The 26,860-nt window shown below is 40.2% G+C and overlaps 1 protein-coding gene across 4 annotated transcripts in view; it reads left to right on the top strand.

Moving 5' to 3' along the window:
* Window positions 1–26,860, top strand: part of eps15l1a (epidermal growth factor receptor pathway substrate 15-like 1a) — a 336,507-nt gene that overhangs the window by 63,627 nt on the left and 246,020 nt on the right. For all 4 annotated transcript variants that reach the window (XM_048559812.2, XM_048559811.2, XM_048559814.2 and 1 more), the window contains exons 2-3: window positions 18,509–18,550; window positions 24,559–24,648. In XM_048559812.2, coding sequence (XP_048415769.1) covers window positions 18,509–18,550; window positions 24,559–24,648 — 132 coding nt within the window. The remainder of the gene's footprint in view (window positions 1–18,508; window positions 18,551–24,558; window positions 24,649–26,860) is intronic.

Raw genomic sequence — 26,860 nt, 5'->3', positions numbered from 1 at the left:
GATATTTCAATTTATCTATATGGAATTGTTGCTTGGAGTGACCATTATTTTACCATCTTTAGTCAAATGGAGGGCTTGGTGCCCAGTAGCTAGGAATATCTTTGGATTCAGCTTGCCCTTGATAATTTGCATGCCTGCTGATTGTAGTAACGTGAGGTGTTGCAGTTAGCTTTCCAGTAAGATGATTTGTATGCCATTTGCTGATATTGTACCAGTGTTGTAGGATATTCTCTGACTTAAGCCAATTTGATATATTTCAAGTGGTTCTTTGTGGCCTTGGTTATGGAAATGTTAACAAATGGAATTTGTCTTTGCAAATTTGTGATGCAGTGGGTATGGGCATTGAGAGCTTGAGAGGTAGAGCTGGAACATAGTTGATGTCATGCTCAAACAAGAAGTATGTGAAACAACTGGATTTAATGTCGAGTAGTCTCTTTCCAACTAAGATTAACTGTGCTCCCTTTGCACCATATGTTTCAAAATGTTTAAGTTTTATTTTGCTTTGAGAAATAAACATAGTGTAGGAAATTGATCATTGACAAGTGACGTGCATAATTCATACCCTGATGAATGCTAGTTTTTGCATATTCTTTTATAACTTCTTCCAAAGCTGTGACCTCTACCATCTAGAAATCAAGGGTAGCAACATGATGGAAACACTGACCTCCTGAATCTCTTACTGATTTGGTTAATTGGATGGAATTATCCTGTGTTTTCTAAGTATGGGGACGTAAGTTTTAAGTGGCTGTAATCATGCCACCTCCAATCAATCAGAGAACTGATCTAGACACTGGCTGATAGCTTATTAAGAGCTAGCAGACAAAGGGGGGGCATGAATCTCACCCTATCACAATCTTGGTACTAGGAATTCAGATTGCCAGAAAATGCTATCGGGTTCTAATGTTTGCTGGTCAAAGCCTGCTGCTTGCAAGATGTTGCAGTGAAAGGTAAGTCTTCTCCCTTTTTGTAGATTAGAGGACACGAGAATGGTGAGGTTAGGGGCATCGGAAGTAACATCTGGGAAATGGTGGTCCTCATCAACATCAACAGATAGGTCATTAGGGTTTCCCGGGCAGGAAATTAGTAATCTTGTTCACATGCCAGGCAGGTAAGCGATCAGGGCGCAAGTAATTTGAGCACTTAGAGGCTTAAAATCATGATGCTTTTGCCCCATTTTTTCCTCTACTTACCGCCACCAACTAGGGAGAAATTGCACCCTTTGCAACCTTTCCTTTATCAAAGGATCTAGATCTTGGAATACAACTTCATACAGACTGTCGTAATTCAAAATCATTGTTCAGAAGTTGTCCTTTCTTGGATATATCACCACGTGTTTTTGAAAGTTGCAAAACTCTACTGTAACAAGACACCAGATAAAAATGAAGATAAGATCAAGAAAAAAATTCCTTTTTTTTTGTACAGTACATATGTACAAAAAAGCTTTGACAGGAGCCAGTTAACAGGTCATCCTTTAGTGGTAGAATTATCTCGTATAGGAAAAGTTGAGATGTAATTGCTGTGCATACAAAGGTAGGATTTGATTAACTCCTAAAAGTTGTCAGATTCCAGATTTGATGGAATTCTAGTTTGTTGGTTTCTGGTGTAATTTGACATCTGCTTTAAGCAGTAGGGAGCATAAACTTAACACCTTTATTTGGGAAATGTATTTTTATCAAAGGTAGTAATGAATGTCCAGTCCCATAAAACCAATAGTCTTCCTTATTTACATGTGTGCCACTTGTGAAGAGTTACAGCTTAGGAAAAATATGCAGGCAGGAATTAGGATTTCCTTTAGAGGGAGGGCACAAGGGGATTGAAGAGAAAAAGATTAGTAGAGAAAAAGATTGGTAATGAAAAAGACCTTTAGCCTTTCTCTTTCTGTGTTTCCCTTCCTTTATTAGGTGTTAACTGAGTCAAGTTGCACAGAAAGAGGCCTTTTTGTCCGGTTGAGTACGTTTATGCTGGGTCATTTAAATGAGTGACCATTTGGGCACATTCACCTGTTCCTTTTCTCATAGGTCTGTAAGATTTCTCTCTTCACATATTTATCTAATTACGTTTTGTAAATTATTATTGAATCTGCTTCCATAGTTTTTTTAGCCGGAACATTCTAGGTCATAACTTGCATATTGATTGGTGTGTTTTTAGTGCTGCTTTGAAAATAATAATACTTTTTCTGTGACTGCATGATTTGGTTCTGAAAATTGAGACCACAAGCTTATAGAAGTGAATCCATATGTATTAATGCATTTGAATGTTGCAATTGTAAATTCTGTGATCATGGTCATGTTTCATTGGGTTTCCTTTGATAACTTAGTTTCTTATTGGTTGAGGTTTTCTCTTTGCATTTTCTGAGGGAAGCATGAATTTTCAATGAAAATTTATTGAACTTTAAAATTCTAACACCAAGTTAGAATTAAAATTTTGTAGTTTTCTTCCATCTTTTGAAATTTTTGTTCTGTTGTATTTATGAATAGGTCGAATTGCTGAATGCCTGAAAATTGGTTCTTCAGTCATGGTTTAGGAACTCAGGTTCACCTCCTGAAATTAGGGGATTATCCTGCAAAATATGGTCAAAGATTTATTAATGTCCCCCTGCAATGTATTGCAATTCTTCTCATTGACACATTCCCAATTTGGTGTCATCTACAAATTTAGAAATTTTTTTTGATTTGAAATTCAAATTGTTAATGTAAATTATGTGAATAACAGTGATCCCAAAATCTTTTGAAATCAATTTTAATTATTCATTATTGTATTTCTAAATTTCTAGTTTTTCTTCTAGTCAGTAATGCTCTGGAGCTTTCTGTCCCCCTTCTTCAGAATAGGAATTACATTACATTTTGAATAGACTATATTTCCTGAAGTTTGGAAGAGTGAGAGGTGTTGTATTGAAACATAAAATTCTTGGTTTGTATGCTATGAAGCCCACTGTGAGGAAGTTTACTCTGTCTCGAGAGTTTAGAACTATGGGGGATAACAGGAAGGCAGAAAAAAAGTGAATAATATCAGCAAACATAAGTCAGGAGGTGGTGATGTGTGATAGGACATTTAGAGATTGAGAAAGTGGAAGGTGGGTCTCATGGGCCAGATGAATTCAGAGAGCACTTGAGGAAAGGGTGGCACAGTCCCTCAGTGGTCAGCATTGCTATTTCTCAGCACCTGGAACCTGTTTTTGATTCCAGCCTTGGATAATTGTCTGTGTGGAGTTTGCACATTCTCCCTGTGTCTGTGTGGGTTTTGTCTGGGTCCTCTGGTTTCCTTGCACAGTCCAAAGATGCGCAGGCTAGCTGAATTGGCCATGCTAAATGCTGGGTAGGGTACTGTGGGATGTTCTTTGGAGGCCCAATGCAGACTCATTGGGCCAAATGGACTCTTTCTGCACTGTAGGGATTCTATGATTCTAAGATTGGATAGAAACTAGAGAAAGGTGTGAGTTCAAAGCTGGGAAGGGGGGGGGGGGGTTGCAAGTTAACCTTAAAAAAATTAAACCTCAGTTGATTCACTGTGAGATGGGCAAAGAAGTGGCAAATGAAATAAAATTTACGAAAGTGAGGTCATGCGTTTGGGTAGGAAGAATAGAGGCATAGACAATTTTCTAAATGGGTAGAAAATTCAGAAATCTGAAGTGTAAGGGCACTTCGGAGTCCTAGTCCAGGATTCTCAGGTAAAATTGCAAGTTGAGTCAGTAGTTAGGAAGTGAAATATAATGTTGGCATTTATTTTGATGTGATGAGAAAATAAAAGCAGCGATGTACTTATGAGGCTTTCTAAAGCTCTGGTCAGATGACATTTGTAGTTTCGTGAGCAATGTTGGACCCCATACATCAGGAACGACGTACTGGCTCTGGAGCGGGTCCAGAGGAGATTCACGAGAATGATCTCCGGAATGAAAGGCTTGATATATGAGGAACAGTTGAGGGTTCTGGGTCTATACTGGGTGGAGTTTAGAAGGATGGGGGTGTGGGGACCTAATTGAAATTTATGGAATACTGAATGGCCTGGACAGAGTGGATGTTGGGAAGATCGTTCCATTGGCAGGAGGCACTAGGATCAGAGGGCACAGCTTTAGAATGAAGAGAAGACCCTTTAGAACGGAAATAAGGAGAAACATTTTCAGCTAGAGAGATTGTGAATCTAAGGAATTCATTGCCACAGAAGGCTGTGGAGGCCAGGTCATTGAGCCTATTTAACACGCAGATAGATAGGTTCCCTTGACAATCAAGAGTCTAGGGTTATGGAGAGAAAGCAGGAGAATGGGATTGAGAAACTTATCGACCATGACTGAATGGCGGAGCAGATGGGATAGACCGAATGGCTTAATTTCTGCTCCTTTGTCTTGTGGTCTTATGTAAAACATGTATGTATTTTAATATAATTTATTTTAGAATTTGGTTTCTGGGATATGGGATTTGGTCTGTGCTTAAATGAAGTGGTTTAATAGTTTCAGAGATAATGGGAACTGCAGATGCTAGAGAATCCAAGATAATAAAATGTGAGGCTGGATGAATACAGCAGGCCAAGCAGCATCTCAGGAGCACAAAAGCTGATGTTTCGGGCCTAGACCCTTCATCAGAGAGGGGGGATGGGGTGAGGGTTCTGGAATAAATAGGGAGAGAGGGGGAGGCGGACCGAAGATGGGGAGAAAAGAAGATAGGTGGAGAGAGTATGGGTGGGGAGGTAGGGAGGGGATAGGTCAGTCCAGGGAAGACGGACAGGTCAAGGAGGTGGGATGAGATTAGTAGGTAGATGGGGGTGCGGCTTGGGGTGGGAGGAAGGGATGGGTGAGAGGAAGAACAGGTTAGGGAGGCAGAGACAGGTTGGACTGGTTTTGGGATGCAGTGGGTGGAGGGGAAGAGCTGGGCTGGTTGTGTGGTGCAGTGGGGGGAGGGGACGAACTGGGCTGGTTTAGGGATGCGGTGGGGGAAAGGGAGATTTTGAAACTGGTGAAGTCCACATTGATACCATTAGGCTGCAGGGTTCCCAGGCGGAATATGAGTTGCTGTTCCTGCAACCTTCGGGTGGCATCATTGTGGCAGTGCAGGAGGCCCATGATGGACATGTCATCTAAAGAATGGGAGGGGGAGTGTAAATGGTTTGCGACTGGGAGGTGCAGTTGTTTGTTGCGGACTGAGCGGAGGTGTTCTGCAAAGTGGTCCCCAAGCCTCCGCTTGGTTTCCCCGATGTAGAGGAAGCCACACCGGGTACAGTGGATGCAGTATACCACATTGGTAGATGTGCAAGTGAACCTCTGCTTAATGTGGAATGTCATCTTGGGGCCTGGGATAGGGGTGAGGGAGGAGGTGTGGGGGCAAGTGTAGCATTTCCTACGGTTGCAGGGGAAGGTGCTGGGTGTGGTGGGGTTGGAGGGCAGTGTGGAGCGAACAAGGGAGTCACGGAGAGAGTGGTCCCTCCGGAAAGCAGACAGGGGTGGAGATGGAAAAATGTCTTGGGTGGTGGGGTCGGATTGTAGATGGCGGAAGTGTCGGAGGATGATGCGTTGTATCCGGAGGTTGGTGGGGTGGTGGGTGAAAACGAGGGGGATCCTCTTTTGGCGGTTGTGGCGGGGGCGGGGTGTGAGGGATGTGTTGCGGGAAATGCGGGAGACGCGGTCAAGGGCGTTCTCGATAACTGTGGGGGGAAAGTTGCGGTCCTTGAAGAACTTGGACATCTGGGATGTGCGGGAGTGGAATGTCTTGTCGTGGGAGCAGATGCGGCGGGGGCGGAGGAATTGGGAATAGGGGATGGAATTTTTGCAGGAGGGTGGGTGGGAGGAGGTGTATTCTAGGTAGCTGTGGGAGTCGGTGGGCTTGAAATGGACATCAGTTACAAGCTGGTTGCCTGAGATGGAGACTGAGAGGTCCAGGAAGGTGAGGGATGTGGTGGAGATGGCCCAGGTGAACTGAAGGTTGGGGTGGAAGGTGTTGGTGAAGTGGATGAACTGTTTGAGCTCCTCTGGGGAGCAAGAGGTGGCACCGATACAGTCATCAATGTACCGGAGGAAGAGGTGGGGTTTGGGGCATGAGTAGGTGCGGAAGAGGGACTGTTCCACGTAACCTACAAAGAGGCAGGCATAGCTGGGACCCATGCGGGTGCCCATGGCCACCCCCTTAGTCTGTAGGAAGTGGGAGGAGTCAAAAGAGAAGTTGTTGAGGGTGAGGACGAGTTCAGCTAGGCGGATGAGGGTGTCGGTGGAGGGGGACTGGTCGGGCCTGCGGGACAGGAAGAAGCGGAGGTCCTTGAGGCCATCTGCATGTGGAATGCAGGTGTATAGGGACTGGACGTCCATGGTGAAGATGAGGTGTTGGGGGCCAGGGAATTGGAAGTCCTGGAGGAGGTGGAGGGCATGGGTGGTGTCACGGACGTAGGTAGGGAGTTCCTGGACCAAAGGGGAGAAAATGGAGTCCAGATAGGTGGAGATGAGTTCAGTGGGGCAGGAGCAGGCTGAGACGATGGGTCGACCAGGGCAGGCAGGTTTGTGGATTTTGGGAAGGAGATAGAAACGGGCCGTGCGGGGTTGGGGAACAATGAGGTTGGAGGCTGTGGGTGGGAGGTGCCCTGAGGTGATGAGGTCATGAATGGTGTTGGAGATGATGGTTTGGTGCTCGGGTGTGGGGTCATGATTGAGGGGGCGGTAGGAGGTGGTGTCGGAGAGTTGGTGTCTGGCCAATAGTTTGCAAGGCCAGCTAAAAACATGTTAATTTTGGACAAAGTGTGATAAATGTTCTTGGAGGCTAATAGGAATTTTCTTAGTTTGGGAGTGTTGTTCTGACGTAATAATGTAGGCTGTGTAGTGGAAGGATATTGCTTTGACATGGGTGAAACACTCATTGCTTGGAAAACTTTTTGGTTTTAGTTTGCTGTTGTGGTTGAAGTTGGATATGTAAAATAGTTTCTCCTGAAGAAAAGAGAGAGTTTAAAACTGTTAATAAATAGGCTTCTTCAGTGTAGTGGGTCTAGTTTCAGACAAGAAGTTTGGTTAAAACCCCAAAGGGTTTAGTTAAAGTTGAGAAAACCTAAACTCACTTGTATGAAGACTTTAGGAAGAGGCAATTAGATTCTTAAGACCAGAATTTGGTGCACCGTTTAAGTTGGATAGAAGTGATAGAGAAGAGAATTCTCTCTGGTGGCTTGAGTACTATGAAGGGGTACTATTGGCATTAATTTGATTGTATTTGACTAGTATATGTTGATATTTTTAAGCTTGTGCTATATGTATGTAGTTTGGCTTATGCTATTTTATGTTCATTTCTTTTATGTAATGAACTTCTGTTTTATTGTTAAAACCAAATCTTCAGCATTATGTGTTTTGTGCCATGTTGCTACAGCAAGAAACGTAATCCATTAAGCCAGATTTCAGATTGGATTTGATTTGACATCAACTGGGATCATAACTGTTAAATAACTGCTGATTTTAGGAGATTGATAGCAAATGGAAAACTCGTTCTCGACAGCATGTTACTACTGAAGATCATTCGGTATATTTATTTATATACTTATTGTCTCGTGATTCGTAAAGTAACTACGTGGTGGAGGCCATAGACATCTGATCATACTATTCATCGTTGGGTTACAATTTAATAAAGTTTCAATTTTTGAGAACATCTTAATATTAACTCATTATCGAACTTGTTCCCTTGATTCGGTTTGATTTAATTTTGAAACATAAATAAGGAAATAGAACTTAATGGCTTTTTGATTTGGTTTACATTAATCTTGCAAATTGATTTTATTTACTCGACACCTTGTTTTATCTTTCCAAACATACTATTTCTAACTGTAATTGAAGTGTGATAACAGCTAAAATCAATTCTGCAGGTTGCCGAGTCCAAAAAATGTTAACAGCTGATAATAGTGTTGCACTGGATGAAAATCACAAGGGTCTTTCTCTTTTCCTGTTCATTCCAACATTTGTACATAATAAACAATATCAGATATCAGGAGAAGGCTACCTAAATAAGGTGTGTATGTGTTTTAGGCATTATGTACAAGAACAGAGAACATGACTTTACCCCCCGTGTACCTGTGTTACATGTATTTTTGTTCTAATAAAAATTGCTTAATCTATTTAATTCCGATTTAACTGATTCTATATTGAATTTGACAATGTCAGTACCGAAGTGGCTAGCACTTCTTTTCCAGTATCCAACAATTAGCAGTTTAGCTATTCATTGTGTGATGTCACTTCTCATGTAAGAAGTATTATGATTGTTATTGATTACTGTGCAGTTATGAGAGGGGTTACTACATAAATGACCTTTAAATTAATGTTTGAAAAATTGTTAGCTGATAGAACATCTAGTTATTGTGTGGTTGTTAACGGTATTAGTAACAATATTCCTATGATTAGTACCTCCCCTGTGAACTCAAGAGCAGTGAAGGTAACTTTTTATTTCAAAGACTAATAACTCAAATTATAACCAAGTCTGAAATCTAACACGAAGAAATGGAATTTTAGTGTAGGAGATAACAAGGTGTAGAGCTGGATGAACACAGCAGGCCGAGGAGCATCTTAGGAGCAGGAAAGCTGACATTTTGGGCCTAGACCCTTCAACACGAAATGTCAGCTTTCCTGCTTCTAGGATGCTCATCGGCCTGCTGTGTTCATTTAGCGCTACACCTTGTTATCTTGGATTCTCCAGCATCTGCAATTCCTATTATCTCTGATAGAATTTTAGTGTAAATCTTTGTTATTGACAGTACCTTGTGTCTTTGTATCGTTTATGGCGTAGATTATATTGCAATATTCTGTGACTTGCGTTACAAAGTAGTCACTAACCTGAATCTGCAGCATAGTTCTGTCGCATCTGGTAGAAAGAGCCACTGAATAAATTGACCATTGTGTTGATTGAGATCATTGGGTGATTACTTCATATTCCTCATTGTTTGGCAAATTTAAACTGTATTTTTCTCCTTGAATAACAGCTGGCGTTGTAGAAACCCTTTCAGCGGAATGTTCTGTCTCGATTACCTCAGCTGATGTGACTCAGATTGAAGGTTTATCTTACTGCCATAGTCACTGAGGAGGAATTTTCCATATCGCTTTACGGGTTGCTTAAAGAAAGAATACAGCGTGAAGTGAAATAACAAAACTATGGATACTGGATGTCTGAAACAAAAACAGAAATTGCCGTAGAAACTCAGCAGGTCTGGCATCATCTGTGGAGATAAAGCAGTGTTAATGTTTCTGGTCTGGTGTCCTTTCAGAGCTGCTCATTTCTGAAGAAGTGTCACTGGACCCAAAATGTTACGTCTACTTTTTCTCCACAGATGCTGCCAGACCTGCTGAGTTTCTCTTGCAATTTCTATTTCTATTGGGTAAACAGTGAGTTTATTTTCAAATCAAAATACGAAGAACAAGTAAGAGTTACAGGATTTCCTACATTTTTGTAAATTTGGTGATAATGATGCAAGATTGTGTGGGGAAGATACTGGAATAGTATTAGACACTATCCTTTCACCTAATGTCATAGCTTCAACTGATGAATGTTGTCTCAAGTAATTCTTGGCCAACTAGAATAGAAGTAATTTTCAACCACTTGGACAATTCAAAGACTGACTGATTAGGATTTGGTGCAGTAATGTTGGTTGTCTAAGATTGGAGTCACAACTTCAAGAAGAGATGCAGGGCTAAATGGGGAGTAAGCCTTTTTTTACTGACGACTCATGAGCATTGTACAAATGGAAATAATCAATGATAACAAAAAGAAATTGGATAGACACTTGACTTAAATAAACCTACAGGGATGTGGGATTGACCGGATTACTCTGTAGAGAGCGCAGACTTTGTATGGATCAATTGTCTCCTGTGGCTTAAATGATTCTGTGATTCAGCAGAAGTTGTGAGCAGAAAAAGAGGACACTTTGCTTTGTGTCTACCCTGTTCTCCAGTGGAAGGAACTATTACTCAACATCTGATTTATGGACACTGGTCCTCAAATGATTGAAAAAATTCATTCCTTCTGGTAACCTTGCCAATGATATTATGGAAGAAATTAGAAATCATATTCAAACTTGAACTTCTGAGTTTTGAATTAAATTATTCCTGGACTGGTAACCTTTTATAACTTTTTTTTAAGTTTGGGGCATGATGTTGTTGATTTGTTTAGTGCAGGGAGTGGACAAAATGGTTCACTCAAAAGTGTGTGAGAAATGGTAGCAATATAGCTGTGGCAACACAAAAAATAAAATTGAAAATCATAGTTCATTTCCTGCAGAAAAGATAATATGTAACATTTTTCCTAATTGTCGAGCTGCTTATTCGTAATCCATCTTTTTACCTTGTAAATGAAGGTATATAATGTTTCCTTTATTGGCATTTCACTTTATTTCACCCCCTTAATCTAGTCACAACATGACTGGGAGATTTGCCTGATAGTTCCATTAGCTACAAATGGATTGGGAACTCCTCTCCACTATGCGATATAATAACAGTCCTATTGTAAATTATCTAAAGTATGACACACTGATATCTGGTCTGCTGCATTGATTATTCTAATTGGGAGGTATGGCTTATTAACTATGCTTTACCGTTTGATCTCCTTTATAATTTCTTAATTGAATTACCAGATTCTCTGTATAGTATTCAGCATTCTGTTTATGCAGATTTAGATGACCTGAAACAGCCCTCAATGATGTTTATTTAAATACATGCCCAGTCCTGAGGGTTTATAATATTTTACAGTCCTCGTACAGTCTATCCCATCAATAATTTAAACAAATGACTGAAATACATCCTTGTGGAAAGATAGCTTCCTGTGAGCAGAAATTATTGATAATGTGAAGTAGCATTTCCTGTAAAAGCTTCATGAGAAAGGACAGAAATTAAGTATTTAAGAAAACTACATCAAGGCAAGTCTGAATGGCAGAGTGGGATTCCATGTTAACTATGGTGATAATTCTGAATAAAAGTTTGCATTGGTATCGGTATTGTTTCTAGCGTTGGCTCTCTTTCTTTGCCAGGATGTTTTTTTCAGGCCTCTTCTCAGCTTGTTTGATCTGCTAACAGTCCATGCCACTTGGATAAGCCAAATTGAATCCATTGCTTGAGTACATAATCTTGGTTAATATCCCGATGTGGTGTTAGGGTGCACTGTGTTACTGAAGGTGCTGTTCATTAATGTGAAATTGATCAGCTGGTACTATTCGCATGAAAGCAAGGAGTTTTTCTCTTCTCTTGGTAGCCTGGCCATCTTTCTAGCAGCCTCACTAAAAACAGATCAACTGATTATGCAAGTCAGAGTTTCTCATGGGTTCAAGGTATTCTCTATGTTTGCCTACATAAGTTGCTGAACTTTAAAATAATTTTATGTGAAACATTTGAAATAGTTTGATGTGCCATATTGTCTAGAAACATAGAAAATAGGACAGGAGTGGGCCATTTGGCCCTTCAAGCCACCTCCACAATTCGATATGATCATCTAACTCGGTACCTTGTTCCCACTTCCTCCCAAGACCCTTTGATCTAATTAGTCCGAAGAATCATATCTGCCTCCTCCTTGAAAACATTCAATATATTCATCTCAATGCTTTCTGTGGCAGAGAATTTCACAGGCTCACCATTCTCTGGGTGAAGAAATTTTTCCTCAATTCAATCCTAAATGGCCAACCTCATATCCTTAAACTGTGAGCATTGATTCTGGATTTCCTGGTCATCAGGAGCTTCCTCCCTGCCTTCTCTTTGGTTAGACCTTTTATAATTTTATAGGCTTCTATCAAATCCCTCTCATTCATTTGAACTTCACAGAATATTTAGTCTAAACCAATCCTGTCTGTCTGCGTACATCAATTTTGCCATTCCAGTCTGGTAAGCCGTAGTTGCGTCTCCTCCATAACCAAAACATCTTTCCTCAAATAAGGAGATCAAAACTACACATAATCCATGTGTGGTCTCAAGGACCTGTGTAATTGCAGTTAGACATTCCTGCTCCTGCTCTTGTACTTGAATCCTGTCATTATGAAGGCCAACCTCTCAAATTTAAATTCAAAGTTGCTTAGGTTTCAAACTCCATTTCTGACATTGGATTTACATGTTATTTACATAATTTAATGCAACACATTGAATATTTTTTATCTTTAGTGCTTAAATCTATTTTGAATTAATAGGAGTAGATACTATAAATCTATGTGTCTGAACTGTATTGTTAAGGTTATTGCATTTACAAGCTATAGATCTTGCATATAAAAGGAGTGAAAATATGTGAGTAAGCGACTTTATTTCTTGTATCCAGTTTTAAGATTATGATATTGCTGAACATATTTTAACTGAACCTTATGAAGGAAGCTGTATTCAACTGATGTTATTACAAAAATGTGAAATGGAATTACTTTGTATTCATATAGCCCCTGTCAGAGTCTCTGGATTCCAAATCGATGCATAGCCAGTAAATTTTTTGAGTGCTATCATTATTGTTAAGTAGTCATCTGATAGACAGCCAGCAAAACCCCATGAACAGCAGTGAAATAAATGTCCAGGCACACTATTCTTTTGGTTTTGATTGAAGGATATAAGTTAGTCAAGATACTGGAGAACTTCTCAGTTCTTCCTCACATGTAATACTTTGTATTTTCTTCACACTCAAGCAGGCCCACGTTAAACATTTTATCTCAAAGGTTCAGGTAAATTGCTTTAAGATAGAGTAACTGAATACTGAAGGTGACTTGATGAACCAACTGGATGCCACTTTTAATTTCTATGCCTATTTCCCAACCATGATGTGGGAGTGCCGGTGTTGGACTGGGCTAGACAAGGTCAAAAATTGCACAATACCAGGTTATGGTCCAGTAGGTTTATTTGAACACACAGCAAGACTCCGAAAGCTTGTGATTGCAAATAAGCCTGTTGGACTATAACCTGGCGTCATGCTCCTTTCCAACCATAATTTCTTTAATATTTACTGAACTGAGTTTTTTATAATCTTTGTCAATGAATATTACTAATTGCCTCGGACATTTTGATTATGACATTTCCTCAGAAGTGACACCTCTACCCAAGATTGAGACCCATTATTAGGTTAGAGTATCAAGGAAAATGGCAGTGGAATTGAGGTATAGTTAACTGACAAAAGAACGTTATGGGCTGAAAGACCAACTCCCATTCCTGTGTCCCTAACTGTTCAACATGGGCACCTTTTGAAGTTCCAACTGTGCGTATATGCCACATTCCTAATCTCAGCTGGGGGGAGAGAGAGAATCATCCCTTGACTGCTCTTGCAGATTTCTTTATGGTTGGCTACAGGTGACATTGGGAGAACTGTTGGGGGATAGTTGTTGTATGAGACTTCGAAAACACTTTGCATGATCAAAACTCTTGTCTTTTTTGCGCAATCATTAAATCTGTGGTTGTTATTTCTGGAAATATGAAATCTAATTTGGCTTCATTAGAATCTACTTTTGTGCTTGTGAAATTATTTTATCTTAAAAAATTTCAAAGTTGAATTTGTGCTCTATTGTGCTTCTTATGCTGGTACTATGCTCAGGTATATCTGTGTCATCAAACGCTTTGGCCCAATAGCCAGCTGCCCAGGAATGAGATAGCATCCAAAGGATGACTTTCTGCTCTCCATACGCGCCACTGATTTGATTTCTCATTAGGAGGCACCTGTAATCATCTTAAAAAAAACTTGCATTTGTACAATACCCCTCATGTCTGCTGCGTGTACTTGATAGTTGATGTACAAAATGTGGCAATCAACTTGCACCTAGTAAGCCTTCCTAAAACAGCAATTTGTTAATGACTAAATAATTTGTAACCTCTTTCTGGAAGGTCAAGGAATAAATTTGCTTTTAAGACATTTTACTGTGGTCTGCAGAAGGAAGAAGACGACCTCTACAAGGTCTTTACCAGTAGTGGATACCCCTGCAGCTTCATCCACAGATGCCTAGCCAAAAAAACAACACAACCAGGACGCACCAAAACCCGAAACAGTAACCTCCATGCCATATATAAAAAAACACCTTAGAACTGACAGTCAGACTACTCAGATCGCTAAGAATCACGACAGCACACTAAGACAGCCACTGGCCAGGGTTAAAGACCCAATAGATACCATGGACAGGATGAATGTGCTTTACAGGATACCATGCTGAGACTACACAGGTTGTAGCCTGGGACTAACAGGCAGACAACTAGCAACCTGCATCCACGAACACCAGCTAGCAACTAAATGGCACAACCTGATGAGCTTGGTTTCAATACACACAGATGAGAAAGCGATACTTCCAACTGGGACAACACTACCATTATTGGACAAGCCAAACAGAGGACAGCCAGGGAATTCCTGAAGCCTTGGCATTCCACCATGGACTCCATCAACAAACACATTGAATTAGATTCTATACACTGTCTATTACAACGCGCCACCAGAACTGGCACCTACCGCAAGCAGCAAAAACCAGACCATATAAATTAGAACTGGCAGAAGATAACAGTGCTTCACATGATGTTCCACAGTGCTGTGGATGTCACAATAAAGGGATGAAACGTCTGCAATCCAACCTCCCAGCCCGGCAAACACATCATCATTTACGACTAGTACCTGAGCTACAAATCTTCGTTCAGACTCTGAATTTTACTGTGAATTAGATTTGTGAGGAAGTAACTCCATGGTGTAAAAGTGCATCATCTTACATCTTTGTTGTCCAGAGGAAGACCTCAGTCTAACTTGTGAAGTTAATTTTTGTGGAAAATCCTTGCATGTAACGCACAGCTGCATTTGGACCCATTTGACCATGAAAAATGAAACACCTTGTGAAAACGGTGGACATTAATCTTACTTCAAAAACTTCTAACATTGTCCTGATTTGTTGTAGAAATATCTTCTTTTGAAATAGCTTGTTAGGAAGATTACACTGTTCACAACATCTACCAATGACCACCTTGTGTGAGTTTAATTTTTGGGACATCTACTGACAACAAGAAGTGTTAAATGACTTAACTGATATCGGTTTGCCAATATGATGTTAGCTTTAATATTGTGTTGAATGTTTAACATGTATAGATTGTTGTAGGAAGAATAGGAGAGGAACAAACCTTATTTCTGGACTGCATGTTTAGCTGCTGTCCTTCCTTTTCACTGTTTGCTGTTGTCTGTGCTGGCCAGAGAAGAATGCATCTGACTCACTTGCCCAAACCCCAGGAGATGTGTTAGAGCAGCTCTGTCATGTCTAATGTTTGTAGACAAAGTAAATTTGATATTTGTTCTGCAGGTGTCACCACCCACTAGTACAGACAGGCTGATCATTAAGCAATAGACAATATTGCAAAGTGATATTTTTGTAGGACACTGTTCTCTGTAGAAACGTTGTAGTTGCATTGTCTTATTTCTTCAATAAGGCAGAGAAAATAACTCAAGGTGCATAATAAACTAATTCCCATTGTTTGCAGCAGAGATTTCATTTTCCTGAATGTAGTGCATTCTAAGAAAGCGGAATGATGACTTTATTTTTGTTGTTTGCAGTATTTAGACAAATGTGTCCTAACTGTTCAGTTATATTAGACTTGTTTCTGGTAGAGTTATAGGTGCGGAATACTTGAGCAGAGCGTGGCTGTGTGTTTGTGGATTACAACAGCAGTGAAATTAAACTGCTTTGTAATAAGATTGTTATAATCATCATTTTACATTTTAATTTTTGTACATGATTTGAGTGGATTGGAAATTGCACATGGGAGAGATGCTTGGGAAAATTTCTTGCCTTTCTGCTTGCATGTTGATCCTTCATTGAGCTGTGGCAATGTTGTACTTTCAGAAAAAGGAGGGGAGTTTTTAAAAAAAGAATTATACATCGTTGGCTCACTGCCTCAACCAGGGACTTGGTTGGTGAGACAATTTTACATTTATTAAGGTAGATATTATTGCTTTAAAGCCGTTTTCCTAAAAAGTATAATGGCTTGGTTTTTCATCAGTTGGATATGTTAATTTATAAATTTTGTGGGGATGATTTATATATTTTTGGTGCTAAAGTGTTGAAATAATGCTCGTGGGTGAAATGAATGTAGCACCAAAGCGGATACTGTTAATTACTATTCCTGTTGATAATTCATCTTTCATGATCAGTATCTATTTTAGCCCAGCTAAGCATCTGAATGAAAGGGATAATAAGGTGTAGAGCTGGATGAGCTCAGCAGGCCAAGCAGCATCAGAGGAGCAGGAAGGCTGACGTTTTGGGCCTAGACCCTTCTTCAGAAAAATTTTAGAACCTTCTAAATCCATTACCACCGTCTTCTAGAAAGACAAGGGCACCAGATATGTAGGCGCTCTACCATCTGCAAGTCCTTATACAGGCCATTCTTTATCCACATTTGAAATATATGCTGATGCTTTGGCATTGCTTGGTAAAAATTCTGGAACTCCCCCTCTAACAGCATTGTGGTTTTGCCTACAACATATGTACTGCTGCAGTCCAGGAAGGCAGCTCATCACCACTTTCTCAAGGGCAGCTAGCTTTGGTCGAACAGTGTTGGTACTGCCAGCAGTGCTTGCATCCCATAAATTAATTTAAGGAAGTAATAAGAAGGGGAAATCTTAGTGGTTAGAACTTATTCTTTTGAAGAAAGTTTAAAACAGGTATCCAAATTGCAAACCATATTTTGAATCCTGAGTTCTGAACTTGAATTTAGCCCATAAAACCTGTGAAACTATTTTATTTGAGTTTCTAGTTCTTGCCCATTATGTCCTGTCTTAATTACATGAGTCTTGAGATATGCAAAGACCTTATCAGCATTATGTGCTGGAGAAAGGCCACTGGACCTTAACTATTAACTCTGCTGTCTCTCTACAGATGCTGCCTGACCTGAGTTTTTCCGGCAATTTCTGATTTGGTTTTCTGTTCTCAGTATTGTTGTTTCATGTGTTAATAAATTTTAGCTTAGTATATCAATTGATATGGCAATGAGAGTGTAAGTTTTATGCATTTTCTCTGAGGCACCACTACTAATCTGTAGTACATAAGGACAGAAAGCTTTGATAGCCTTGCTTGAGATGATCAAGCAGTTGCATAACTGATTATTTGCTATGTTCCGTTGCTTTCAGATAATCCTATCCAGTGTCATTTAAGCCCACTTGTAAATTTAAGGTGAATAATATGATTGCATAGTGTGGTATTTTTCCATCTGTTGGACTGTCTAGGAGTGTATTACCTCTAAAACTTTTGTGATAGTAAGTGCTAAAGTGTTAAGTTAACCAAATGGTCCAACTAGTGTCCCATTCATGGTGTTCCTAAGATTATACATTTTGACTTCCAGGAGATATAGGTCTGCTGTTGGAAGTGGATCTTTTGTTTTGGACATGGTTAATGAATTATGAAAGAGCCTGAATTGTAATGATGACTACTCAAAATCCTGAGCAATTGAGAGAATTACTGAGGCCTGAAAAACTGAAAATATTGAAAGTACTCAGCATGATTGGCAAAACCTATGGAGGGAGAGAAACAGTTAACATTTAAGGTCTGTTACTTTTCATCAAGTCAGTTAATCTGTTTTATCTCTGATCTAGGGTCTAGGCCCAAAATGTCAGCTTTTGTGCTCCTGAGATGCTGCTTGGCCTGCTGTGTTCATCCAGCTCCACACTTTGTTATCTTGGATTCTCCAGCATCTGCAGTTCCCATTATCACTAATCTGTTTTATTGATGTTTTCCAGGAAAGCCAGGACAGCAGAGAGGTGGTTTGGATATATTTGTGCAGACATTTGGGATTTTAGCATACTCTCTTATACAGACAACAGCCCCTCTGATAATGTAACGTGCATAGTACTGCATTTTAAGGCCTAGATAATATGTTCACGTCCTGCCGTCTGGCTTGAACCTGTGCTGCTTGGAGAAAAGGGCTATAATTGACTAAAATTTTCACTTAGTCACATGTGAAACACGAAAGGTTATTCAGCTCATATTAATTCTTAAAACCAGAAAGTCCAAAGGTAGATTATTTCTTAAAATTTTGGGATTTTCTCTGGCACTGTCCGATTGCAAAATCCACTATTTAAGTTGATCTCATTGATTAACTTGCTGATATCCATCCAAAAATAGTCTTTTACTAGTTCAGTCTTGTATCCTTGTATGAATTGAAATCACTTTTCAGTTTTCTCTTTTTAGGGCTGAGAAGTTAATTTTCCATTATTTTCTCAATTCAATTTCTTTGACGTTGAATCAATATTCTAATCATAGTTCTGTAGGCTTGGAGCAGAATTCTCTCTGCCTTGTGTTCGTTATTACTAGTTACATGGTTAAATGTTCTGTTGGTTTGTTGACTTTTTAGTATTGGTTGGATTAAGTGAACCGTGATCTGTTTTGAGACTCTCAATCTCTTTCAATTCTTTCTTAATTCGAGAATGTTATCTGCCAATCTGTGCACCAGTGCCTCATTTGAATAGTTTGTTAATTGAGTATTTGCATATGATCTATGATCTTGGTGAAGAATTCGAGTTGCTTTTAGTTTTGACTTAATACTCTAGTCTTGATGAAATAATGGGTTTGTAATATGATCAATGTTAATTGATGTTCTTCTTTCCCTCAGCTTTCCAGTGGAAATCCCGTGTATGAGACTTACTACCGTCAGGTGAGCTACTTTGCTGTGGTTATCACAACCATCCGTGATTTTAAACTTTTCTATAAAACTTTTTCTTAACCTCTGTCAGGTGAATAAACCAGTTTCTCTATTCTCTCCAAGTGACTCTTCTTGCCTTGCCTCAGGCACAGTTTCAGTAAATCACCTTGTCATCCTCTCTCAGACATAGAAATCCTTCCAGAGGCGTAATGCCCAGAATTGAGCACGAGAAAACAGCCGTAAACTAACCTTTTTGGCTTAAAGCAGAACTTTCTACTTATATACTCTCGTCCTTCACTAATAAAGCTAAGGATCTTTCATATGTTTTAAACAACTATTTTAGTTGTCTTCTACCTTTCATAGTTTGTATATGTGCTATCCCTAGTGCCCATTATTGATTGATAACATTAAATCAGGTTGTTCATATTGTCTCTTCTCTTTGTGAATCCAAATGTATCATTCTCTACTCTTCTGCTTTAAATCTCATCAGCTGTCTGTTTACTAGGCAATATCAGGACTCAGAAGAATTCTTTATTTCGCGCTCCTCTTAAGATTTCTTGAGTGCTTCTTTTCTATTTTCCAGGGTTAATTTGTCAGTCTGACTACATCCTTCATTAGGCAGCCATTTAATAATACTGTCTCTCTCAATGTATATGTGTGGGGTAATTTGAACTTGTACAGAAGCAGTGTGAGCATATTACATCAATATTCTCAATAATCATCATTGCCCCATTAAATTTAAAGTCAGACCACACAAGGAAAGCCTTAATTTCCTACACACAGTATTTAAATAGGTACAGAGCAATAGCTATAAGTTAGCCACAAATGGTTTTATTTTCAAAATACCTGACAAACACTCGTAGAAACCATCACTATAAATATGTTTTCTGCAGAAGAGCACAAATATCCCATCCCCAATGATGGGAGAGCTCAGCAATAAGCAGGGCTGAAGTGTTTGCATCTACAGTACGTGGAAAATTGCCCAGGTATGTCCTGTCCACAAGTTGCAGAACATACCTAACCCAGCCAAAAATCGCCCAATCAGTGTATTCTTGATCATTAGCAAAGTTATGGAAGGGACCTCAGTGCTGTCAAGTAGCACTTTTTCAATATAATCCTGCTCACTGACGCACTGCTTGGTTCTGCTCGGGCCATTCAGCTTGTGACCTTATTACGGCTTTGGCCCAAAACTGGACAAGATAGGTGAACTTGAGGATTGAAGTGTGAGTGCCTGCTCTTGACATCATGGCAACATTTGACTAAGTGTAGCAAAACCGGAGTTAATGGGAATCAGAAGGAAACACTTCTGCAGTGATTCAAGAAGACAGCTCATCATCACTTTTTGAAGGGCTGTTAAGGTAGGGTAATAGAGGCTGACCTAGTCAGTCACATGCCAAGAACAAATTCTTAAAAAAAGACTGGTAGTTTATATCTAAATGGTTGTGTTTGATAACACGAATGCAAATCATTAGAAAATAAAACTGTTCAATAGCAGCCATATATTTTCTCCTTTTCCCCTGAATTCCTGCAGCTTTTAATATAGAGATCTTCTCCCCATCCCCTTTGCGGCTGAAGCCTACCCCCCACCCCCAAACTTTCACAGCTCCTGTACCAACATTGCAGCCTCTGTTCCTACTACCTGTCACCTCCTACTCTGCCAGATGGCAAATAACTTTTTATTCGTTCATTCCTGGAATGCAGGCATCACTGGCTGAGACAACATTTATTGGCCAACCGTAGTTGCCCTTGAGTAGGTGATGTTGAGCTGCCTTCTTGCCACAGCAGTCCAGTTGCTATAGGTAGACTCACAATATCATTAGGGGAATAGTCAGGATTTCGACTTAGTGATACTGAAGAAACGGCAATATTTTTCCAAGTTGGCATCGAGAATAATTTAGAGGGGAACTTTCAAGGGTGGTGTTCCCATGTATCTGCTGCCCTTGTCCTTCTAGATGGAAATGGTTGTGAATTTGAAAGGATGTGTCTGGTTATTCCCCCGCCTCAGCTCTGTCTGTCTTTGCTGGTAGCCAAAATTTCCCGTGCTGTTGACAGGACCAGTTGAGTTGTGCATTGGAAGTTTAGCTAGTGTTTCATTTTTGCTACTGATCCCCAACCCCCCAATTCTTCCATTGTGACAATTAAGGAAGCAGAGGTCAAACAAGCAAGTTAACTTGTGAGGAGTTTTCTTTATAACTGACTGCAGCAAAGAGCACTGTGTGCACTTTTAAGGAACAATTTACGACCAAATGTTTATGTTATGCCTGAAACTGAGCAAAATGGGAAGGAAGCTCACAAGATAGTATTTTTTGGCGCAATAATGTTTTAAAAAAGTGTCCCAAGATAACTTTACAAATGTCTAATTGAATAAAAATGAACCCAAAAATAAAGGAGAAACCATTTGGAGTGGCAACTTTTAAAATGAAAAATAACTGAAACAGTAAGTTACTTTTCGAAATGAAGTTGAGGTTATTTGTGACTGAGAAGATAAATTGTTGCAGTTGAACTGAAGTAACAAGTATTCAGATAAGGCAGACAAATGCATAAAGGTCATCTGTGACCAGCTTACTATGAAGCAAGTTATTTTGTGTCTCTAAATAAAAGTGAAATTGTCTTGGTTCCTTATAAAACCTAACTGCCTATGTAAATAATATCCATATTAAAATTACCTTTATTGTTGTCATAAGTTCTGCTGCCGTCATGTCTCACCTTCTCGCCACTCAAACTTCTGATTGTGACCTTGAGCTATTTAGTGCATTGTCTTAGAAAACTGAGAAATTGATTGGTGAGTCACCAAACTCAGTGGCACTACATAATATCAAAGCGTGGGGCTGGATGAACTAACTACATGAACTACACTCCATGATATAATGCCTTTTCACGAGCTCTGTCAGTTCAGAGACCCTAAAATCAATTGTTAAGAACATTAAATTTGGGTCTTATCTTACATTATTCTGTATTTTTGGAATTGAATCCACAATGTATTCCGAAGTGCTGATTTGTTTTTGATCTTATTAGTTTGTAAGAAAGTTAAGCAGTTTCAATTCATGAGGCACTGCATTTGTTAAAGAAATGAGAGCGCTTTCCATTTGTAACATTATAGTAAAAATGTCAAATGCGAAATCAGAGAATCTACAACTGCACCCTTAGCAGCAAATTATGTCAGTTATTGTTTGAGGTTTTTCAAAAGGCTGAAATGATATATATTACATTGGAGATAGAACAGCGCAACTCTGAGCTATTTATGCTGTTCCTCTGTATTTGTATTTGTCTTGTTGGGAGTTTTCAAAACAACTGTCCACGTTTGTTACCACAGCCTGCCATTTATACACCCCCTGTTGTTAGTGACTAACAGTACCCATTAACAACTCTTTACCCTACCAGCCGGATCGTTAGCAACTCCTTTGTCTGTCCAGCTGTCTTAGGGTGGGTAACTAAAGGAATTTCAGAGGTTAAGCCTGAGGAAAACACTGGTGATAATGTTGGCAGAAAGAAATTTGGGGATATACAAGGGACCATAATTAGAGATTTCTGCAAGAAGTTGCCTGTGACATAGCATTTGGAGCATAGGAGGAATTTGAAAATTAGTATGAGAGATTTAAACTTGTGTTGCTGGTCTGGGAATCTGTAGTCACAGAAGTAAGAGATAATGGGAACTGCAGATGCTGGAGAATCCAAGATAAAGTGTGAAGTTGGATAAACACAGCAGGCCAAGCAGCATCTCAGGAGCACAAAAGCTGACACCCAAAACGTCAGCTTTTGTGCTCCCAAGATGCTGCTTGGCCTGCTGTGTTCATCCAGCTTCACACTTTATTATCTTGTAGTCACAGAAGTGATGGGTGAACAGACAGTATGAGTTACTACTGTATTAAATAAAACTACAAAATGCAAAAGTTGTGATAATACGGATTTCATGGATGATTAAGTTTCCACCAATGGTGGTAATCTGGTGTAGGATTTAAATTTATGGATTGTAGAAAGTATTTATGATGCAGTCACACCATAGAGCACTCTTTATAGAAAAGTGAGTGTGTAGGAACAGGAAGTTGCAACAGAGAGAGCTATCTTGCAACAACCAAGAAAGCAAATCGCAATTTTGAAACAAGCAGAGACTGCTAAAGAAAGAAGCCGATAATGGAAGGAGTTTCCTAAAACCGGAACCCCTCCACACAGCAGCTATAGTGCCCCAAATGATCCCGAGCCTGCAGATCAAGAATTGACCACTTCAGTCACCAATGATTGTGTCTTATTCCACAGAGACAAACCTTCCCAAAATCTTTGCCTGCAAAGAATCGTTACTGTTGGCTGCCCTGCAGTTTGAGGCTGACACGTACTCAAGGCCGTGGGTTTATGCCATGGTTTTGATATGACTGAACAGAACAGTTCTCAACTCGCAGATGTTTGGGCGAATGGAGTGGGGGGGGGATGGCATCCTATGAGCTAGTGGGATCTGGAGTACAGGATTTGCTTCCTTTGTTGCTGCTCTGCCTCTGTAATAAGATGTTGTGCTGCAGCTTGATGGAAAGATTAGATTAGATTCCCTACAGTGTGGAAACAGGCCCTTTGCCCCAACAGTCCACACCGCCCTTTGGAGCATCCCAACCAAACCCATTCTCCCATAACCCACGGACCCCTGAACACTACAGGCAATTTAGCATGGCCGATTCACCTAGGAGAAAAAAGGAACTTCTAAAGCTCACCGTGTGTGCACCCTAACCCCAAACTCAAACAATGTGAATTGCCAATTTGAGAAATGTGACAAAAGGGGAGATAAATCCTGCTGTGGAAACTGTCAAGATATTTCCATCTTGTTTATTGCCGGAGAATTCCTGACATGCATTGTCCTAATTTGCCCATAGCCGAAGAAATTTGCCCATAGCCGAAGAAATCTTCCCAGAGATGCACTGTAGTTTCCATAGGAACCTTTGACAGCCGGCCTCATCCAAGAAAAACACAGTTGAATAACATTAGTAATACTTCATTGTATTTGTCGATCTGACCAAAGCATTTCACTCAGTAAATTAGATGGGTTGTATATTGTCCTCCATGAATGTCCAAGAAATTATTTCAAATTTATGATGATGTGATTGCAACTATTTTGAGAGGGCAATCTGAAGCTTATGTCCCCATCATCTGACCGAGTAATTTTGTGTTGGCTTTTTTCCTGTTCTACTCTGCAGAGAATATAAACCTGAATGAAATTGGCTAAAATGAAACTTTTGCTTATTACAATCCATAGTAACAGGTTTTGGTATTTCTGATTTGGAGATGTTCAGGTTTTTTTTGCGTAAAGTTCTTATTGACCATTTGTAGCATCAGAATATTAGGCAACAAGTGGGTGGAGCTGCATTGGGTGTTTAGGTTTGAGGTAACTGCGAAGTATGTCAAATAATACAGAATGGTAAACATGATGCGACAAAAATTATACAAGGTTTCAGCTCACTTTTTCAAAATCACACTCTAACAGCATCTGAAAAAGCAACATTGAATAACGGCCTGCCACCATCTCGATGTTCCAAAGCATTTTTTGTAGATAATGACCCACTTTTGGATTGGAGTTAGTCTTATAACGTGGGAAACCTGTGCAACTATGGATGAAATAAATGGTCATATATTTTATGTGTTGGTTGAAGGACAAATATAGGTCAAGACAATAGGAAAATATCCTGATTTGCTCTAAATAATGCGTGGGCAGTTTTACATTCATGTGGGAAGGCAGCTGGGTCTTTAGGTTTAACATCTGAAATGAAATACAGCACGTCCGACAATACAACACTTCCTCAGTAATACATTGAATACCATTTCCATTTATGTGCTCAAACCTCTGGAGTTTGGCATGAATTCACAGCCTTCCGACGTAAGCATCAATGAACCAACAATGACATTTAAATTTATTATTTTCAATAGTATTCTGTTTTGAATTTGTTAGTAATTTGTGCAGAAAATGTTATTGAGTTACAAGAGAGGGAAGTGTTTGTTCATCAAGTGACTGATGTGTACTGAATAGGTGCTTCTGTTTGTAGGTGGATCCAGCTCATACAGGAAAAGTTGAGCCAAATGAAGCAGCATTGTTCCTGAAGAAGTCTGGTCTCTCTGATGTTATCTTAGGAAAGGTAAGAAACAGCAACTCCTACAATGCAGACCTGTTAGGCCATTAAAATTCCTGTTGTCGAGAATGTTATGAAAATATTAAACAATGAAAGGAATGCTTAATTGCTGATGAGTTTTGTAGGTAAAATCTCTGTGTTCTGTGGTAAATGGTGTGTGAGTGAATCACACGATGAAGGTGATAATGCTGAACCCTATCTCTAAACATGTGTTTTTGAGTCTGTATTCAATATTAATAAATTGATGCTGAGAATTTGTTTTATAATGGCCTGTGGGAAAACCTAGTGGAACCTGGTTAACACTACTACCCCATGGAATTTGCAGCAATGTTTGATTTTACATTTGGCACTCCTTTCTATCTTTGGCTATTGTGAGTTGTGAAACCAGAACAACTACAGCTTGCTTTTATACAGTACCTTTAGGAAACTGCCATAAGATGCTTCACAAGAATAAGTAGAGAGAAACTGATACTGGGGTACATTTTAGGACCAATGATCAAGATGGTAGGTTTTAAAGACTGAATTTTTAAAAAATCATTTGTTCTTAGGATGTACCAGCATTGGCAATTTATTGCCCAGCCCTAATCCTCTTTGAGCAAATGGTCCCATCTGTGCAATAATTCAAATGGAGATCCGTAACTAATGGGAATAGGATACACAATTCCTTTGCCTCTGCCGCACCTACTCCCGAGATGAGGCATTCCACTCCCGTGCATCCCAGATGTCCTCGTTTTTCAAGGACCACAATTTCCTCTCCACAGTTGGTCGAAAACGCCCTCAACCGTGTCCCTCGCATTTCCCGCAACTCATCCCTCACACCACCTCCCCACAATAACAACCAAAACAGAATTCCCCTCGTCCCCATGTACTACCCCACCAACCTCTGGATCCAACGCATCATACTCCGGCACTTCCACCATCTGCAATCTGACCCCACTACCAAATATACTTTTCCCTCCCAGCCCTTATCTGCTCTCCACAGAGACCACACTCTCCATGACTCCCTCGTCCGCTCCACACTCCTCACCTGTCCCACCATCCCCGGCACTTTTCCCTGCAACTGCAGGAAGTGCTACACCTGTCCCTACACCTCCCCCCTCACCCCAACCCAGGCCCCAAGAAGACCACCTACATCAGACAGATGTTCACCTGCATATCTGCTAATGTGGTATACTGTATCTGCTGTTCCCAATATGGCCTCCTGTATATTGGGGAAACCAAGCGGAGGCTTGGGGACCACTTGGTGGAACACCTACACTGAGTTCGCGACAAACGACTGCACCTCCCAGATGCAAGCCATTTCAACTCCCCTGCCCACTCCTTGGACGACATGTTCACCCTGGGCCTCCTGCAGTGCCACAGTGATGCCACCTGAAGGTTGCAGGAACAGCATCTCATACTTGGCTTGGGAACCCTGCAGGCCAATGGTATCAATGTGAACTCCCCCAATCACATCCCAAAATCAGCCCAGCTCGTCCCTGCCTCCCTAACCTGTCCTTCTTCCCACCTATTCACTCCTCCCACCTCAGGCCCCACCCCCATCTCCTACCTACTAACATCATCCCGCCCCCTTGACCTGTCCATCCTCCTTGGACTGACCTGTCTCCTCTAACTCCCCACCTACACTCACCTCTACTGGCTCCATCCTCGCCTCTTTGACCTGTATGTCTCCTCTTCACCTATCTTCTCCTCTGTCCATCTTCTATCCGCCCCCTCCTCCCTATTTATTACAGAATCCTTTTCCCCTCCCCCCATTTCTGATGAAGAGTCTAGGCCCGAAACATCAGCTTTCCTGCTCCTCTAATGCTGCTTGGCCTGCTGTGTTCATCCAGCTCTACAACTTGTTATCTCTGTATCCAAATTCTTGTCTGTTTGTTTTGTTTCTTATTGCTGCCCCAGTCTGTTGGAAAATAATATTCAAAAGGGGATTTGTTATTAAGTCTAGATCTATACATTTTGAGGCAACTAACGAGTCCACAGGAGCAGATGCAGTTGAGGTTATGGTGGTGCCTCATACACTAAATGATGCTGTCAAGGTGGAAGTACTAAATACCAGCCAGCAGTGCTATACTGACAGAGTAAAGTGCTCAATCCTGAATCCATAAATATAGAAAATTTTTATCAAGTACTTTCTTAAAAGGGCCATCATTGTCAGTAAAAATTATTGGATAAATTGTGTTTCTGCCAAAGCAGAATGAATTCACACCAGAATGTTGCT

Source organism: Stegostoma tigrinum, chromosome 30, assembly GCF_030684315.1.
Source record: "Stegostoma tigrinum isolate sSteTig4 chromosome 30, sSteTig4.hap1, whole genome shotgun sequence".
Taxonomy (NCBI): Eukaryota; Metazoa; Chordata; class Chondrichthyes; order Orectolobiformes; family Stegostomatidae; genus Stegostoma; species Stegostoma tigrinum.
The sequence above is the reverse complement of the archived record's forward strand: the minus strand, read 5'-3'. Positions and strand labels throughout refer to the sequence as shown.